Raw genomic sequence first — 19,066 nt, forward strand, 5'->3', positions numbered from 1 at the left:
TGTTGATGAAATGTTATTTGATTCGTTGATTGTGATCGTCATTAATTACAATTTGTTGATTATGATTTTATCGCTTCAATGAACATATGATTACCTGGTAAACTGTTTTTACCTTTGATTTTGGTTGAAAAAAAAGATGATTAATCCAATTTCATCTCTTTATCCTTAATCTTTATCCTTCATCATCATCATCATCATCATCATCATCTTAATCATCAAGCTGGAAATACCTTTCAATCATTCAACTATAACCCAACAATCAACAGCTATTAATAACAATCAAAAACGTTAAATTGTCGGCATTCAATGAAAATGTTACCAAACATTTTCTTAACCTAATCAACACTTTTCTTGATTAACAATTTACTACTGAATTCTCGTTGATTGTTGATTGTTGTATATCTTGTGTCTTAATCATTAAATCATTGATTGTGAACAATTTACTTAACTACAACTTTTTTTTTCACCACAAGTTCAAAGAGGATTTGTAACAATTGAAAAGTATTGATATTTATAGTTATTGATGAGTATGAAAAGATTGATTAACAGAAAATCAAATCTAATCAACTGCTACTACTAATCTAATTTGTCCACAATTAGTGATCCCAATTGTGATGATTAAAAAAAATCTAATGGTAACTAATCAATTGCCAATCAATCAAGCGGCAATCAAAGTCTAAGGAAACTTTTTTTTTTGCTGTAGATTTGATCATCTAAACAATGTGAATATGATTTAATTGACTAGGAAATTAATCACTGATTGTAAATCACTATCACAATTTAGTGAGTTTAGTGTTTTAATTGATTGATTGTTGGTGAAGTTATTTAAATACTTTCGTTAATTGTCAAACAGGAGGGACACAATTAGCTAATAGTAATCAGGTTCTTGTTTACTTTTCCATACAAATATAAATTATGAATATAATCTGCTGTCAACACCCAACCTTTATCATGATTATGTTGATGATAAAGATGATAATCATCACCATCATCATCATCATAATTAACCAAGATAACAATTTAGCTAGAAAAACAAACAAGAGTTACAATTAACTTGCGATAATTGAACATTTAATAATCAAGACAAGAGGCACCTTAACATTATTATTTGATTATCAATTATCTGTGAGTTTATTTGTTGTTTATTTCATCATAATTATAACCAACATGATCATCTTCATCCTCTTGGTACGCCCAGCACGCGTTTATTGTTATATTATTACAACGTTAATATGTTCTTGAACCTTTTGGCTTTTGTAGTGCCTGAGGCATAATAACAAGCACCTTCAAGAAAATGCATCGCCCTTAAATCAGTTGAGAAAATAATAATAAGAGTAACAATGAATTAACAACAATTACAATTTAATTTTGAGCCATTTAATTTACAATGATTGGATTTAGATACAAGGATGATGATGATCATCATCATGAGTTGGTGATGATAACTTAAAGGTGAAGTTAAGTGTTGGTAACATGAATTATCATTATTCTTGAATTAATCTTCAAGGATTCTCATGAAAAAGAAAGTGAAATTTTCAGAATTATCTTCATCATTATCATCTCTCTCTCTCTCTCATCTTCATCATGATCAGGGTGATGATAATCAAAACCAATTATGACAATCACACCCTGAAAGTTGAAGTGTTTCCCAAAATGTTTACCTTTACAATTGCTTGGGAGTGTTTAAGATTATCATCATCATCATTATAATATAATTAAGATTGTTAACTAATCATCAACAGTGTAATTAAATAATAATAGAAATGATAATGAAACAATCGTAATTTAGAAAACAATTAAAATGTAATCATTTGAATTCCTGGTTAAACTGAACATTTCAATAGAAAAATAATTGATTCTGAAATATTAAATTTTACCTCTTCAAAATTGTAAATTGTAAACAATTTGTTCAAATTAAATCATCAATCAATTGGCTGATTAGCGATTGAATTTGAAAACCATATAATCAACAACTGTCAACAAACAAAACTGAATTAAATAGACAGATAAATTATAACACTACAATCAAAATGATAACAATTTAAATATACAATTTAACTAATGGATGAAATAAAATATTGTCATAATTTAGTTGAAAATTATCATTAAATTGCTATCGAAACCTATTATTAACTAAATTTTAAATTGTTACAATGAATGAATGAGCTTCTGTATTATTTAACTAGATAATTATATGTATCATTTGATGATGACGATGATGATGAAAAGGAAGACAAGAAAGAGGAAGATGAAAAGTCTCTTACTTTTTTTTCCCGCGCTTGTTGTTGACAAGGAATCGCTGTTAAATTAAATTGTTAATGATTAAGCGTTAAATTGCCTCATCACTTTACACACACACACAACAATTTACCTTAGCTGATGAATAGTCTAACAATCAAGTTAATTGTTAAGACAAATTTAAAGATAAATAATATAAAAATCTAACTTTCAAGTTTATGTTGAAAAGTTTTTGTTTACAATCATTTGGCCTTAATTGTTATCATTTGTTAGTAGTTTAATGAATGATTAGTAATTAAAAGTAGTAGAAATTTAAATTTAGTTATGATGATACCTGTTAAAATATATATTAAGGTGTCTTTGATTGTTAATTGTGTCCCTTCAATTGTGTTATTTGTTTTTCCTGGTTAACAATTAATTGTTGACATTGAAACCATTAATTATTTAACTTTGTTTCTTTACAATTTATAATTATAATTGTTAAACTGGTTAAATGATTATGGTTAATGTACCTTAAACTGATAATTGTCTAGTTAGTTAATGGTGGAAGATGATTTTTAATTTTCACTCAACAACAATTTAGTAATTAACAGTAGAAATTGATATCACAATTACGAGGGTTTGTCTCTTGTTAATTGTTGACTTTAGGCTTTTAATTGTAGACCTGATTGTCAGTTAACTTGATTGTGTTATTAGATCAGATCATTAGGTAATTTAATTGTTACCTGTTTCTTTTATATTAGACAAATGGTAATGATAGAAATTTGTTTTCTTCAAATTTTCCGGACAAACAATTAACTTTTAATTGTGAGTCTTTGACTTCAACAATTAACTGAAAAAAAAAGTTTCTATTTAATATTAATGAAAATTGATAATCAAATTTAGATCAACTAATCATCATGATTATTAATAGTATATCTGTTAACTAATCACTTTGAATAATTAACTATTTAATTTTAGTTGAATCTTTTTTTTTTTCTTGACTTGTTTGTTAATTTCATCTCATGTTAATTTGATTGTTGTAGTTACAATTAGATTAACAATGATTAGATTTAAGTTAAAATGTTTGAATGAATGATTAACATGGGAAAAGATTGAATTATTTTTTGGTTTCAGTTTTGATTATGATTTAGTGATTATAATGATAATAATTAATTCTAGTATTTGTATTATTATTATTATCATCATCATCGTGTTCAATGAATGCCACAAATGATGATTGAGTGATTAAGCTCATTACCAAGTCAATTAGATTGATATTATTAACTTTCAAGTGAATTAATATTATGAAAGATTGTGATTGTTGTTTGTTGACAGCAATTAGTTGAATATAATCAACTTGATTGCTGTTTAGTGTGTGAATAGGTGGGTGGGTGATTAACAAAACTGGTGAGACCTCCGAGTTGATGATATGTTGAGATAATCAAGAAATTGTTGTACAAGATAATTGTCAAATTAACCATTGAATTATTATAAAACACTCAAAGTTTTATAATGGATTACCTTTGATGGAGGTGGCCACACATTTACATGTAACAATTACAATTGTTGATTTAATTCAACAACATTAAATCATGTAAATTATTGTTAATTAAAATGTAAATGATGAATATTAAACTGTTTCCCATTAAGTATTCATATAATAATATAAAAATCTAATGTCATCTTCAAGTTGTTTATATTGTTAATATGAAGGCTTTTCAATTAGATAATTGTTCTGGTGAATAAATAATGGAATCAGTGTTAATATTAATCAATAGCAATCGTAAATCAGAATTGGTATCAAATTGCAAATCTAATTTTCCCTGTGAATGTGGTCAAGTAATCAAACTAGTCGAAAATGTAAACATTTCAATTGAAAATAATTTTCCTTTGGTAATTGTATTAGTTAATTGTGTTTGTGTCTGTCTATGTGTGTATGTGTGTGTACGGATGTTGATTGAATTGACCAGTTAATCAAATAATTATCCACAGTTTGGATTTATATTAAATTGTTCCTCCTTCTTTTCATTGAATCTCCACCTTGTTCTCCTCCTTTCGTTTACAATTCATTTTTGATGCATGATTATTGATTAACAGTAAATTGTTATTTTCCACTTTCCAAACATTTTGATTGAGCAATTTTCCTTTGGGCTATGTGATGTTGTTATAAATTTACCGTAAATTCTGATGTGTGTGGTGAGTGTTGATTACAGCAGCTTCTCCTCCTTGTCCAAGCTAAATTAAGATGGAGATAAGAAAATCAAGAGAGAGAGAGAGAGAGAGAGAGTTAATTAGTATATTGGTTAACTTGTTGATGAGAAAGTTGATTTACTTACAAAATGGAGGAAAATGAAAATGTGTTTGCAGAACAAAAATTATACACAAGAGAACAGAATGAAAAGAGAAAAGAAAATGAGGGAAAATGATTCACGATGAGAGAGAGAGAGAGAGAGAGAGACAAAAGGTGTTAACCATTGAGAGAGAATAGAAAACCAAAAAATGATAATAAAAATCATGTTAAGGGTTAACATTAGTTGATTGATGGGCTTGAGTTTCTCTCTCATTCACACACCATATCTTTAGAGTGTAATAATTCATATGAAAATAGGAGGTTCACCGGAGGTTTATAATCATCATCATGATAATCAGGGTAAACAATTTGACAAGATTAACCAATTGTTTAAGTTAACACTTCTTTTTGTTTTAGAAAAAAAGAAGACGCAACAAATATAGGAAACGTGAAAATCTCTCGAGGTTAATAATCAATCTAAACAAATGGTAATTATTGACAATTAAGGTGGAAAATTATTTTTGGAAAGTTGCAGAATCAACAATTGAAGAAAAAAACTTTCAGTTAATCAAATAAATTAAACAAATCAAAATAATTAACGATCATCATTAAAATGAGAGAATAACAAAAGTTTCAATTTGAAGCGTAACGGAAAATGTTAATTGTAATGATATCAATGGTAGAATCGTAATTATTTTGATTGAAATTGTTTGTTTTTGATTCTCTGATGAAAGACAAAAACAATAATTGTGTTAATGAATGAATGAGTATAGATAATTATGAATGGGAGACACTTGGATAAGGTGAATGAATAAGAGGATTGTAAAGGTAACCAGGTAACAATTAGTACGAGAGAGAGAGAGAGAGATGATAAAAGTGAGAATATACCTGTAGATGGGGAAGAAGTTGATGTAATTAATTAACTGGAAATTTGCAAGTCAGTTTGCGTCCCAATCTCTTGTTATTTGCTTGTCCTGTTTGTAGATTATTAATTGTCCTTTACGATGGTTTTTAATCGGTAACAATTTTCTTGGTTCTCCTTTTTGTTTTTCCTTTTCTGCTTGTTAAACATTTTCTCCTTTATGATGATTATTAATAACAGGCGAAGAAAGAAAATGAATTAACCAACATAATCAATTTGTATTCTAAGCAATCATCGGCAAAAGACCAAATCATCATAATTGTTGTTTCCTTGACTTTCGCCCCAACCCAAGGAAAGACTATCATTATAATCAATCCACCTTAAGGCTTTTTTACCTTTTCTCATCTTTTACTATCTGAGTTTCTTTCTTTTTTTCTCCTTGATTACTTGGGCTTCTCATCCTCATCATCACATCGCCTCTCTTGAGAGAGAGAGAGAGAGAGAGAAAGAGAGAGAGAAGATCATCTCTGAAAAAAAACTTAACGAAAAAAAAAGTTTCTTGATCTTCTTCAATCTCCTTGTTTCTTAATCATCGCCAGTTAACATCGTTGATATGTCCTAAGGAATTAATAATGGAATCGTCATCAAAATCATCTGAAGGTTCATTCATCATTTTCATCTTTGGCTTCCTTAGAGTCTCCATCTTTTTTATATTAATGTCTCTCTTTCATCAACATCTACTGGACAATTATTATGATTAACAAATAGATTTAGTTTTAAAGATGATCAAGATTAAATCAATGGTATTTAAAGGGTATCAACAGTAATGATTAATTCAACAAGAGATTCGATGAGATCTGCTTGTTCAATTGATTGATTAATATTCGATTCGATTTAACAACGTTCGAAAACTTTGTACAGTTCATTTGTAGATGTGATTAGTGTGAATAAATCAGCAAATTCTGATGATGGTTTAAGATATGATTTGATTTTAGGATAAAGAATTGATTTAACTGTTTTAACCCAATCTTCATGATTTTCATGATCAAGGTAAGAGGCTTGATAGAGTTTAGCTAATGCAGAACCAAAAGTTTGGAAACAAAGTTGCTCAGATTTCCAATCAACATGATGAACCAAATCATTGATAAATCTTGGTAAATTCAATGGATTAGGATGATAACCATTAAGTAAGACAGGTAATGTATTGATTAACCCTTCAGGTTTAATTTCGATACTGAAATAATCATCGATCATATTTCGTACGTGCCGTCGGGTCAATTTGGCCAGAACATAATCAGAACTTGTTGATTCGTTGGTTCGACTTGGTTCATACATTTCGTATAATTTACCAATATCTTCAGGTTCAGTTAATTCCAATACACCAAAGTTACCAAAATCTTGAAGATAAATTTGATAGAAAAGATGAAAAGATAATTTCTCGATATCGGTGACAAATAATTTTGTCTCGTGTTGAATTGCGATAATATTTCCCGAAATTACACCAACGAAACATGATTCTCTTAGCAATCGATTAAGTTCAGTGTCACATTGATTGATAACTTCTTTCCTAAGTTCTTTAACACTGTCAAGTTTAATTTCTCGACTGATCATATTTTCTCCCGATGGTAAACATAATTGATTCCGTTGCCAAATTTCATGGAGAGTTTGATTTCTGGTATCGGTTCGAACCTTTTGAGATGGATAAACTTTGGGCGTCGATTGGCTTGATGTTAAACTACCAATAGTTGTATTTAGCTTATTTGATGATGAGCTGGTTGATTGTTGAGTTATGGTTAATTTGGGTTGAGAAAATGTTGTATTAATTACTCGGGTTGTTGTCGAGGTGGAAAGTTTACTCTCAATGGAATCTTTGATTTCGCCCAGAATATGCTCTTCATACAAGAATCGAACCTCATTTTTACTTGGATGTACATTTACGTCCAAATTTGATGGACTCAATTTTAAACTGAGATAAACAAACGGGTGAGATCCTTTGATTAGAAAATTTGAGTAAATTACTTCAATTGACTTTTTAAGAGGAGCACAATCAACCAAACGATCGTTAATGAACAGGATAAAGATCATCTTTTTCAGCGAATGGTTAATTTGACTTATGAAACCGGTACAAGTGAAAATATCTCGAGACGAAGTGGCCATGATTGGGGTAACATTGGCGGCGATATCTTTACCATATAGAAGGCGAATATTGTCAATTGTTTGAGAATCGATCATTGTTTGTACATCACAAACTCTGGATTCTTCTTTTTCAAGGACAAAGGAAACAAAATTTGAACAATGAACAGCATATTTAGAAATTAGATCAACTATTGCGTTGTACTCTTCATTTGGAGGTTTAAGAGACTTTCGCCTTAATGGCATATTAAAGAATAGCTGATTAATGGTTACAGTGGTTCCTGGATTGGCTGCCATTGCAATTGGTTCATTTGTTTCCACATTTCCTTCAACTATACAAACTTTGTAACCACAGACACTACTCTTTACTCTTGAGATTATTGTCAATTGGGATGCATCGGCCATAGATGATAAAGCTTCACCTCGGAATCCATAGGTTGTCAATTTGGTGATGTCATCAAATGTTGACAATTTGGATGTTGTGTGTTTCTGGAAAGCTATCATCAGATCATCTTTCTAAAAGGGTAAATTAACAAAATTTCGATACAATTAATGATAGAATATAAATATAGAAAATAAAGCGAAAACAATCACAGTTCAAGTGTAACATTTTCTTACTTCCATCATCAACTAACCGATATACCGATTCCATTATCTTGAACTTGGATGGTGTCTCTTCCTCCTCCTTTAATTTTCACAATGATATGAGTTGATTTAGCATCCAAACTATATAAATATGTCAATGAAATTAGAATTTTGACAAAAAAAAAGAGTTAAAATATGAAGAGAAGTTTAAAAACATAACTTACCTATTCTCAATTAGCTCTTTAACTGCATTGAAAGGTCGGACAATCACTTCACCGGCTTTGATTTTACGAATCACATCCTCTGGAAGTCTTTGAATACAAGAAGACATGATAATCAAATTATAGTAAAAAAGGAAAATAAATTTAAAGAGAAACAATTAACTAACGATCAGAGAAAATTGAACACAAGAAAAAAAAAGAAAATAAAAAAGAAAGAATTTGATGTTGGCGCTCTAACCAGAAACAAATTCTATTCGAAAAGTGAAGCGCCAAATTCAAACAAAATTCGTAAATGAAATTTTTTTGTCAAATCACAAAAGGTCGTTCATTTTAATCGCTTTAACAGCAATCATGAGAGAGAAATTTGGAATTGGATGGTACAGAAAATCGTTTTGAATGCAATTATGATGCTCAAAATTTCTGTTCCTATTCGATTCTTACCTTATTCCTATTAGAACTATTCTCCCCTCGTATTCATGTTCACATTTTGGGGTCAAGTTCATTTAAGGACAAATGTTCAGCAAGGATTCCATTAATTTTCAAGGTCAATCAAATGTGATAAACTTCCAAATTTAATGATGTCATGCATTCAAATAAGATAAAAGGATATTCGACATTTGTTGCGTTTTAAAAAGACAATTTTTATAACTTCGGATAAGAAATCAACTTCGAAGTTCGAACTCTTCTAAAATCTTTTCAAATTGGATCTTCATATGTATAAGTGTTACGATCTATTTGTCCTTAACCTTGAAATAAGAAAATTGAATATCAACTAATATCCCAGAGTTCGAGTTATTCACCAAAAACTTGGAGTGAAATTCCCTGGGACTTGTTATCGAGATTAAATATCTAATTGGTCAGGTTTTTCTCGAAAATATTTGTAACTAGATTGTTTATTGTTCAGTTTTAATTATCGGAATTACAATTGATCGTAAATTTAATTGAAAGTAAAAATTTTGTGCTTTAAGAAATTCGTATTGTCTCCGAATTTTGATTGAGAAAATTGTCCATCCTAATTGTCTTGGGTTTTAAATTGAATGGTGATGATGAGATGGATAAATTTGATATTAGAATTAGTACTTTTCTTGACTCGCTTTAATTAGTCAACAATCAGTGGATAATTTAAAGTTGAATTGTGATGATTATTTTGAGCAGAATTAGGTGCATGATGATTGAATAGGGAATTTTTTTTTCTTTTACAAATTTAGATAATCAGTTGATAATGATTATAAATTTACGATGTATTATCAACATTGCGAGAAAACGTTGAGAACAATTAATGAAAGTTGATTGTTGTTGTTTTTTTGGCATTGAAAGAACAATTAACAGTTTATCAATTGATTGGTTGATCATTATGCTGATGATTTGGCACTTGATTAACATGATTTAAGATAATCAACTAATTTGAGTCGTCAGTCGAATATATCTTGTCATAAGATGATAATGATTAACGGAACGATTTACAACATAATCGTTAATCAACTGATGAAAGTCAATGTAGTAGTTAATGTAACTTGTTGTTAATTAAAGTTTCTCTAACTTTAAATCTTTCTGATTCTTTACGAGATCTCCAAAGATATTCACAGAATGCAACAAACATTGAGATAATTAAACCAGCAATTAGAATGTAGAAACAACCGGCAACATTATAAAGTGTTAATGAACTTTTACTTGATTCCTTGGAATCACTTGATTTACATTCAGATCTATCATACCACCATTTATTTTCCAATCTAGTTAAATCACCTTTCTCGGTTAGATGGAGAACAGCTAAATTAAGTGATACCCTTAATGGTGATCCTAATGGTGTATACACCGAAACCTTTAGCATCCAAATTACGTCCAACTTTCATTGTGTCACAAGGTTGTCGCTGATTAATATAATCATTTGAAGTTGATTCCATGAGGAAAGCATATTTACCCTTTGATTCACGTACGGCGAATACCTTGTTGATATGAATCAACGAAAACATGAGGATGAGAATTCATAAATTCCCACATACGAGAATAAACCTGAATCTTTGATTTCTATAGAAAAATAAAATAAGGAGACAAAGACAAAGAAAAAGAAAAAAACAAATCAATCACCACAAAGAGAAAATCAAATCAATTTTGTCAATCAACTTTACCTTGAAAAATTCCATCGTCGATGAATCTTTAAGGACACCATATTCGACCTCCGTTTGTTTGGCAAGATCATCAGCACTGTTAATTGGTGTAACCATACGTTCAACCGTTAAAAAAGCAGCTAAATTAGCGGTATAAGAGGAAATGATAATTAAAGTGAAAAACCACCAAACACTTCCAACGATCCGACCAGCATAAGATCTGAAATGAAACGTAAAACAAATCAAAGAATATTGTTAATTCTTCTCACAATCAATGTATCCATTGGATTTTCATCCATAACAAATTGTAGAAAAAAAATTATCCACAAATCTATCAATTAGTTAACTAATAATTAAAAAAGATCAACATTAAAATTTCTTTGTTTTCATTTTCTAAATTAAATTTTTTCTCTTTCATTGGTTGAAATTCTTCTCCACCAGGTGTCGCTAGTAACTTCATTCTTTTTCTATTCTAATGAAAATTAATTTCTCTTAATTGTTTCATCTTGATTATATCGTTAATTTCTTGTGTTAATTAAGTAATTTTGTTAATTGTTCACCTGGTAAGATGTGAGATATTTGTTGTAAGGTAAGTTGTAATTTTAATTGGAATCTATTGTTTCTACATTAACACATTTATAGGGTTTGGATTAACCAATATGGTTGACACTTTGACTTTTTAAATTTTACATTTTGAGATTATGATGTTGATTAATATTAGACTTTAGTGGAATTTTAATCAAATTAATTGTGACCTCAAATTGATTGTCATCTCTAATAGTGTTCACTTTGATTAGGTAAACGATGTTGCTAATAATGGTGACGAATTTTATTCTATTACGTTAATGATTCTAGTTTTTTTTCTTCTTTTTCTCTCTTTTTCTGCTTAGACTTTTTTTTCTATTCTATCTTATTACTCAATTTAAGATGTAATCTTATTCTAATTTTTTTTTCTCTATCACAGATAAGTCTTGTTCTTGGTAAATTCAACGATAATCTGATGGAACAGATGAATGTTTATTATGGAATATTACTCGGTTGGAGAAGGCAAAACAATCCACAATTAACGAGAAGGAGAATGTTGAAGAATAGGAAAAAAAACAATGGAAATGTTAAACTCAAAGGATAATTCATCAATCAAATGAGACAAAGGAGATCAAATGTTTATCATCTTATAATTATGTCGTTTATTACAAATGAGAATGGATTAATTGCTCAGTGAAATGAGAAGAAATTATCAAGAATAAGAAAGTTAACCTGCTAATTAAGAATTGTAATTACCGGTGACAATTTGTTTTTCTATTTTCTCACCCTCTCATCAAGTGGACACTTAACTGAAAGCAAAGAAGATTTTGATACATTGTTCCAATTTGTTCAATCGATAAGGATGATCAGAAAATGTTATCAAACAATCACTATACAAGTTGACTGCATCATCATTTGATTGATATTATGATCAGTAATTGAAAATGGAATGAAAAAAGGTTAACAGATTGATAAAGATGCCAGATGATTGAATGGTTAACTTGATTGGAGCATATTCTTGTATTGGTGACATCCAAAGATTACCAATAATTAACTGGGCGGAGGGTAATCAGAAATGAAAGAGATCATCATCATCATACCATGTCAAAGGAGAAGGAGAAAATTCATGTAATCGGTTTCACTCCAGATAACCTCAATTGATTCATCATCATCAACTTTCATACAAGACTAACATCTCATCAATAATAAATAATATAAATGATTATGTATAAGTTGACTTAGATTTATCCAGCATTAGCCTATTCCAAATCAATTTTCTGGATGTAAATTCATTCCCATCATAATAACAATTCTGAAGTTAAATTACATTGGCACAGAAATCAAAGAGGATCATAAAAGTAAAGCTAGAAATCAAATCAAATCCATTCTCATCATCATCATCATCGTAATTTTCCCCCCACTCAAAAACAGAAACAATCAAAAGAAATGACAAAGACAGAGAAAGATCAACAATCAATGGCAAGTGAACTCGGTAATATATAAATTGTGATAAATGACAATGAATATTACCAAATTTTGGATAATCAAACCATAACATTTAATCAACATGATGACGATAAGGTAATAAAACTATTTATATATTCACTAAGTGTTTATGATTATTGAAACATTCAACATGTACAATAATCTTAACTACATATCGACTATCATTAACATCATACTCATATTTATTATGACTATTACCTTAACTATTAATCTGTCTAACCATTTGAGATGACATTTATTAACCTTTTATCAAATTAACTCTCAGAATTCAATGTAAACATCTTCAGTTGATTGTAACAATCTTACAATATTCAATAATGTCAATCAATCTGAATATGATTATTACATGAAAGAGATCAGAATTTAGAAATAGATTCAATCGTTGATGTCAAATATGATTCATCATGTTTGCTAATTGATGTAATTAAGATCAGAATAACATTCTCATTACTGATTCCAATATTGACATTGAATTGAATTCAATCCTAAATTCTGATCTATTAATAATATGAAGATGATAAAATCATCTTTTATATCAGTGAACATGATAATCATCTTGATATTTATCAAAAGTCTAGTGAGACTCATTGGGAATGATGATGTAAACATGATGATAAAAAGATATAATTTGAATCAACATTTTGCTCAGAACTTTTTCTCTCTCTCTTTTCAAACTCATCCCTTAGAGAGATTATCATGAAATTTAATCATCATCTTTTTTATCATCATTCTTCTCATCATCTCTCCTGAACATGGAAAAAATTATCATCATTATATTAACATGATTATCATTAATTTCATTACTAATCAATTTCGTTAACAATCAGACTGATTGTTGTCACATTATTAGTAAATTGTTGACAATTGACTCTGTCATGGAAAATTTGATTAAACTGGTCGGATGATGATTCATTTAAACAGCTGATTCGCTGCTTTAATCAACTGATAATCGATTATCATAATTAAACAATAACTACAAATCTTAATGACAATTTTAATTCATTTTCTTTTGAACAGAAAACTATCAAGGGAATCGATGAGAAAAAAAGTCTCAATTGTTTTCCAGTTGACATTAAGTTTAAATTGAAATTTAATTTATCAATTGCAATTATCGGAATGATGATTTCGACGATTAAAGTGATAAATCATTTGTTATCTTTTCTTACACCAAATGGAAAATGTTTAGATCATTAAAACGTGTAAAGAATCAACAATTTAACTTGGAACTTCTAGAATTCGATGAGCAAACTTTTTATCAAGAGATAGAATTTTTTTTGTGTATGTTAACAATACAAACAACAATTTAATGTTGATTATTGTCAGAACATTATCTTAAATATTAATATGATCAGAATTCCGAATTGAACTGAACTTTTCCATTTGATAAAAGAGAGAAAGAAAGAAAATATTTCCTCAAATGTAAAGAGAAATTCTCATGCTCATGATTGTTCATCTCAATCGATTGAATAGTTAATAATTGTTCCTTTATTGATTAAAATATTTCAAGAAAACTAATCAACAACAATTAACAACAAAACTGTTGGTTGATGAGCCGTTAATAATTAAGATAACTATTCAAGTTAACCACGAAACGGAGGTTCAAACGAAAACACAAAGTTCGTTTTTTTGGACATAAAATTTCAATACAACGAAAAAGATTCAACATGAAGTTTTCTCTTGCTTAGGATGATCATTTGACCTTTCAAGATGAAATTTTCGTCCGATTTACAGGAAACACTGAATTGATCAACTACTCACCTTGGACAAACATCTACTCCCTGTTGCATGATGGCTCCAAGTGCAAACCAAAGGCTATTGTAGAGAGTAAAATCGTTGGTCAGAACTGTTTGACCCTCATGGGTATGGGCAACTCGACATTCCATTGGTGAGAATCGACTGACAATGAACATGACAACGGAAACACCGAAATACGATAAAATGATACACATCCAAATCTCTTGACTAAGTGGATTCATAAAGGAGAAAATACTTGGATTCTTTTTCGCTGGTTTCTTAATCATAATACTGATTCCAAGGGATAGGAAAGGCTTCGTAAAGTCAATAACACGTTCTCGAGCTGAAGTAATGGTCAACGGTGCAATCGCAATATCAGCTTCCTGGAAAAGTTCAACAACAAGAGGAGATAATCAATTAATCCTTTAATCTGGTTGTCAAGAAAAAGAATGCAGATTAATTCCTGAATATTAATTTATTTTCAATCTAAAGCAATTTGATCAATATTTCAAGTACGTATTTAGATACTACTATCATTTGATTCCATTGATTTGTGATTATTTGCATAAGACTGATTTTTATTGAACTTTTACTTCCCATTTCATGAAAAATCAATTGTTTATTTCAATTGATGAGATTTAAGGAGATTGAATCTCTCGATGAACAAACAAGAATTATGGTTGATGATATGAGAGTAAAAATTTCCGATTCTTTTACAAACGTTGATCCATATAAAAATCATGATATTTATCTGTTTTTTTTACTGATCACCATGATGAAGAATTGAAATTGAGATTCATTGAGTGGTAAAATTGAATAGAAATGATCTTGAGAATAGGTAAACAAATAAACAGGTAAATCTTTTTCCATAGATTTACAAATAAGTGTTGGAATTGAACATGAAGATAATAGAATAGTTATTCCTATGTAAGAATATTATTATTGATAAAATCTAATGTAAAACAAGGAAGAGAAAGAGAATTTGATGAAATAATGATAATAGAAAAAAGTTCTGAGATATTCCAAGTTGAATTAGAAAAGGAAACTCTCAATTCTCAATATCATGTTGAGGTTTTCTCTCTCTCTCATCAATTCTCATGTGAATTGTTTGATAGATAAACAAAGATAATCTTTACACTGAATCATTGATATTATTTGTATCCAGATTGATTGTTGATTGATGATTGCAAGAAAATGATTTATTACCTGTTTAATTAATTCACCAACCATCCCATTCCAACCTACAGGGGAGTTTTTATCAGTTCCACCATATCGACGATCAGCAACCAATTGAAGTACATAATTGATTTTCAAATGTTCAGCAATTAAATCAGCTAAATCTTTACAATAACCTTCAAATCTATCATTTCCTTCATATTCAACTCCATCTTCAGTTTTTTCCTTATACATGAGATAAGGTTCCTCCTTTTTTATTTGTCAAGAAAAGTAAACAAATGTAATTTTGATTATCGATTATGATATTAGATTACAAATTCTCAATATGATCAATATCAATTGGAACTGTTTTATTTTTGGTCGTTATTTACTTACGATAATACTTGTAACGATATAAGTTTTATTCTCATAATTAGCATTACTCTGGTAAACCCGATGATAATTTGCTGGAACTGAGGACATTCCCACTTGCTCTGACCATTCGGCGATTTTGGTCATCTCACTGTTCATCGTTGTTTGAATCATATCAATTGAATAGTTTCGACGAACTCCCAATTCATCAAATATAATTTTACCCGTTAATCCTTCAATGTTGGTCTTTTAAGGTACGAAAAAAAAGAGCAAAGAAAAGATTATCAAATTATTGAGCTAATCGCTGATTCTTTTATCGTTTACCTGTCGCAGGTATTGTTTGATTAACTTGCCGTGTTCCCAGTGGAGTGTTGGATAAGTTTCAGCGCAATTGATTCCCGGTTTTGGACTATTTCCATTGTAAACCTCATTACCTCTTAAGTTTCCATCGAAAATGTTTGGATGTTCAATTAGTATTCGCTCGAGTGTGTCCAATAATATTCTGGTTCCGTCAAACATGAGAGCAGCATCGGCCTGAGAAATTGATTATCGATAAACAATCAACGGATAAGAATAATTCAATTTATTATTCAGGAGGCAAAAAAAAAACTCCGGTTAACAAACGGATATTATGTCAAGATGATGATGACATGATAAATGATATTAATAAATGATTGAAATAGTTGAATGGTTTCACCGAAACTCAGGTAACCAGAAAAATATTCAAAAAACAAAATCAACTGATGAAAAATATTTCAAAAAGATGAAATTTTACCTCATGATAGCGAAAGGCGAAAGTTATATTACCATTATTAATAGAGATTCTGTAAGTTAAATTCTTGTTCAATAGATATTTTCATGAGAAACTATCAGAACTTTTTTTTCTTGATTTTCTCTTAACATTTTTGTGGATTTTTTTTCTTTACCTTTCTTGATCATTATCTCAGGTGAGAAACATTTTCTGTTAGTTTTATCTTTTTGATGACAATGATGATACAGGAAGAAGAGGATGTTAATGATTAACGATTTTCTCTTCCAATAATACTAATATATTGTCTCTCTCTTTTTTCTCTTCGATTTAACTTTTCTCTCTCTCTCTCTTCTTGATTGATGAAACATTGACTGAAAAAAGACAGAATTTATTCTGTTCTGGAAAATTACTCAGACAAAAGAGATACAATGAATATCCCGTTATCCCTGATTCTTTCCAGAAAAAAAAACTGAGAATCTAATAACTTTATATGTCAGTTGAACTTCGTGGTCTTAATAATATATATTGCTGATGTTCTGGTTGTGATGAAGTAAAAAATGGTTTCAAGGTAAATCTGATAAAATATATTATCTTTATAAAAAAGTAACATTCTGAGTTTTATCATGAAAAAAAAGGTGAAAATATCAATAATACTCTTTGTCTTATCCAAAGCAGATAAACTTATCCTTATAATATCTCAATGGTTCTCATATTGATAATAGTATTTGGTTTAACTTGTTTTTTACCGATTAACTTTCAATAAGGAAACTCAATGATGATTGTTAATGTTGTATACAAATGAGAGATTATCAATTAGATTTCAGATTATTATCAACTTGTTAGTGACCATTGGTCAAGTTGGAAATGATTGTAAAGGTGATTGAAGTGGTTAATGATTAGTGTATTTATTTACTTGTATGATTTTGTTTTTGTTTCCACTTGATGATGAAAATGTTGCTCAGGTAAGAGTTTAAATCTCATCTCATTTGAGTTACATGGTTTTCCAGTTAATCTAATGCTAAGTACTGGTGATGATAAAACAAAATATCATCAAGAAAACATGACAACACTTTGGAAATAGATTGAGATAAACTTGAATTCTGAGTTTATTTAGTTCTCTCTCTCTCTCTCTCTCTCTCTCTCTCTCAATCAAGTAACATTATCCCTGTTTCCCTGTGAGTTGTTAGTTATTATTGTTATTATCATGATGATCATTATTTCAGGTAAGAAGCCATCAATTTGAATGGTTAATAGTGTAGGTAAAGTAACCTGAGAGTAAGATTAAAGGTTCTCTTGTTATTATTATCTGTCTTCTGTTCTGGACAGGATGAGGAAGATGAGAGTAGAAGAAGATAGAAAATACTACCTTGAATAAGATATTATGTATTAAGAAGATGAGGAAAAGAAATACTCAGGTAAAAGTAAAAAAAGATTACGATTCTTTGGAGTAATTCAGTTGATGATGATGAGAAATAAGGAAAAAGTTGAATGTAAATGTTTCATGTTCACTGAACATTTCCAGTCTCTTTTTTTTTCATCATGTTCTTCATGGATCTTTCAATGTATCAGAAAAATATTTTTCTACTTCTGTTGTTGATGATTTGGTTTATTTTCGATAATCTTTCCAATTCGTTTTTACCACGAAAGTGAAAAATTTTCGAACAAGATATCGATCTTTTCAATCTTTCTCTCTCTCTCTCTCTCTCTCTTTTCTCTCTCTCTCCAGGTAAATTATTAATACAAATTCTACCTCTCGACAGCTCATATCAAGAATGGAAAATAAGAATAAGAATTTTCTCTCTCGCTGGAGGTTGGAACTCGAATCTATTATTATAATAAGATGAACATTGATCTTATCATATTGAATTACGAATTTGTTTTTCGTATTTTCTATTGGACAATATTAGACTTACCGATATGTATCGATGTCCAGCACCAGGCCAATGGAATGGATCTAATGTTTTCCATGATGAGATGAAAGTTCGGAAAAAAATTGAACTACGATTAAGAATTCGAAATCCTGTTATATTAATTGCACCAAATTCATCGATTTTCATTCCAGTAAATTGATCCATTATCAGATTGGTCAGAAAGTAATGGAAATTTCTTCGACCCATGTAAATATCACGAACATGTTTCGATATCATTTCCTTGGCTATCTCAGCATCGCACTCGACTATCACATATTTCATGGTATCTTTATCCTTATGCTCAATCGCCCGGAGGAAATTGTGACCTTCGGTTCCATTGTTGATCTTTTTAACCGCTCGTAACTGTAATGTATCACCATCCGAGTATAAAAGTGAGAAAACGTGTTGTAATTTAATCAAACCTAAAGGACGCAATTAGTTCAAACAATTAACGGTAAGATATTAATATAAATTTGGATAATCGATAATCAAGATAATCAAGAAACTTTGTTAAACTTTTTTCCACCCTTTTCGCTTTCATCTTAATGAGCCGAAACTAATTGTTTACCATGAATAAACAATGATCATGATCCTGAATCATTTCAAAAAGCAGATTCATATACATGGATTGCAAATGAAAAAATTTGAAGATCATCACGAAAGGAAATTGGTTCAACTTTTCATTTCCGTTTCA

At 29.5% G+C, this 19,066-nt stretch overlaps 2 protein-coding genes and 2 long non-coding RNA genes across 9 annotated transcripts; 2 read left to right on the forward strand and 2 right to left on the reverse strand.

Annotated features, from left to right (window-relative positions):
* Nucleotides 1-3,904: 3,904 nt before the first annotated feature.
* LOC128387826 (DNA mismatch repair protein Mlh1-like) lies at nucleotides 3,905-8,517 on the reverse strand. Of its 4 annotated transcripts, XM_053347099.1 has the most exons (5): nucleotides 8,315-8,517; nucleotides 8,141-8,231; nucleotides 5,768-8,021; nucleotides 5,399-5,588; nucleotides 3,905-4,455 (listed from the first exon to the last, which is right to left on the reverse strand). In XM_053347099.1, the coding sequence occupies exons 1-3, from the start codon at nucleotides 8,419-8,421 to the stop codon at nucleotides 6,267-6,269; spliced, it is 1,953 nt and encodes a 650-aa protein (XP_053203074.1). In that variant the 5' UTR covers nucleotides 8,422-8,517; the 3' UTR covers nucleotides 3,905-4,455; nucleotides 5,399-5,588; nucleotides 5,768-6,266. The 4 variants fall into 4 exon arrangements, with proteins under 4 accessions (XP_053203074.1, XP_053203075.1, XP_053203073.1 ...); XM_053347100.1 differs by having other exon boundaries at nucleotides 3,905-4,445; nucleotides 5,399-8,021; XM_053347098.1 differs by having other exon boundaries at nucleotides 5,399-8,021.
* Nucleotides 8,518-9,188: 671 nt separating this feature from the next.
* On the reverse strand, nucleotides 9,189-18,981 carry LOC128387825 (glutamate receptor 1-like). Its single transcript, XM_053347097.1, is given in 9 exon segments — nucleotides 9,189-10,122; nucleotides 10,124-10,246; nucleotides 10,248-10,339; nucleotides 10,441-10,639; nucleotides 14,209-14,567; nucleotides 15,391-15,609; nucleotides 15,736-15,957; nucleotides 16,036-16,245; nucleotides 18,376-18,981. Coding segments are annotated over 9 exon segments (2,010 nt in total). The 5' UTR covers nucleotides 18,655-18,981; the 3' UTR covers nucleotides 9,189-9,815.
* On the forward strand, nucleotides 11,042-14,226 carry LOC128387841 (uncharacterized). The gene is made up of 3 exons (XR_008325184.1): nucleotides 11,042-11,216; nucleotides 11,384-12,525; nucleotides 13,468-14,226. It is a non-coding gene; the product is annotated as an uncharacterized LOC128387841 (long non-coding RNA).
* Nucleotides 14,559-18,505, forward strand: LOC128387840 (uncharacterized). Of its 3 annotated transcripts, none has more exons than XR_008325181.1 (6): nucleotides 14,559-14,696; nucleotides 15,777-15,965; nucleotides 16,045-16,658; nucleotides 16,848-17,030; nucleotides 18,189-18,272; nucleotides 18,370-18,505. It is a non-coding gene; the product is annotated as an uncharacterized LOC128387840 (long non-coding RNA). The 3 variants fall into 3 exon arrangements; XR_008325183.1 differs by having other exon boundaries at nucleotides 16,045-16,537; XR_008325182.1 differs by lacking the exon at nucleotides 18,189-18,272 and having other exon boundaries at nucleotides 18,370-18,481.
* Nucleotides 18,982-19,066: the final 85 nt, after the last annotated feature.

This window comes from Panonychus citri, unplaced genomic scaffold (assembly GCF_014898815.1).
Source record: "Panonychus citri isolate SS breed McGregor unplaced genomic scaffold, ASM1489881v1 Contig00094, whole genome shotgun sequence".
Lineage (NCBI taxonomy): Eukaryota > Metazoa > Arthropoda > Arachnida > Trombidiformes > Tetranychidae > Panonychus > Panonychus citri.

Bases quoted from the DNA above. Each gene is read 5' to 3' on its own strand.
- LOC128387826 (XM_053347099.1), bottom strand. From the start codon at position 8,421: ATGTCTTCTTGTATTCAAAGACTTCCAGAGGATGTGATTCGTAAAATC. The intron at 8,232-8,314 runs GTAAGTTATGTT...ATATTTATATAG, and splicing joins AAAGAGCTAATTGAGAATAG to TTTGGATGCTAAATCAACTC. The intron at 8,022-8,140 runs GTTAGTTGATGA...TTACCCTTTTAG, and splicing joins ATAATGGAATCGGTATATCG to AAAGATGATCTGATGATAGC.